Source organism: Penaeus monodon, chromosome 21 (genome assembly GCF_015228065.2).
Source record: "Penaeus monodon isolate SGIC_2016 chromosome 21, NSTDA_Pmon_1, whole genome shotgun sequence".
Taxonomy (NCBI): domain Eukaryota; kingdom Metazoa; phylum Arthropoda; class Malacostraca; order Decapoda; family Penaeidae; genus Penaeus; species Penaeus monodon.
The window spans coordinates 11,938,627-11,939,045 of NC_051406.1; the positions used below are offsets into that span (position 1 = coordinate 11,938,627).

General features: G+C 47.7%; 1 protein-coding gene across 1 annotated transcript in view; it reads left to right on the forward strand.

Moving 5' to 3' along the window:
* LOC119586221 (cardioacceleratory peptide receptor-like) overlaps positions 1-419 on the forward strand; it is a gene marked incomplete at its 5' end in the record, with an annotated part of 29,763 nt that overhangs the window by 12,937 nt on the left and 16,407 nt on the right. The window contains 1 exon segment of the mRNA XM_037934925.1: positions 53-148. Coding sequence (XP_037790853.1) covers positions 53-148 — 96 coding nt within the window.

The following is a 419-nucleotide window of genomic DNA, read 5'->3' on the forward strand; positions in this document are numbered from 1 at the left end:
GTTCTCCTTATCCCTTTTCTCCTTTTATTCATCAATTTTGTCCCCCATCCAGGGCGTCGCGCTCGAAGGCTGGTGGTTGTCGCGTGGCTCCTCTCAGCCGTCTTCGCTTCCCCGAGTCTGGTGTTCTTCATGGAGGCTTACGTGGACGGTGAGTGGCTTTTGTTGTCAGGTATCTGTTGTCAGCCTTTGTGTTGTCAGCGCTTGTATGTTATGGGAATGTTTTTGTTGAGGACTGTGAGTGCTGGGAATATTGTCGTCAGCTGTGGAAAGTCCTCGGGATATTTTTGTTTGTTGTAGTTGACAGCTGTTATAGAATAAGGAATGATGGGGAGAATATTGCTGTCAGCTTCTTGGTTAACCGCTGATAGTGTTGGAATATGTGCGATTGATGGAATGTCCCTGATTGTGAGCGAGGGGTA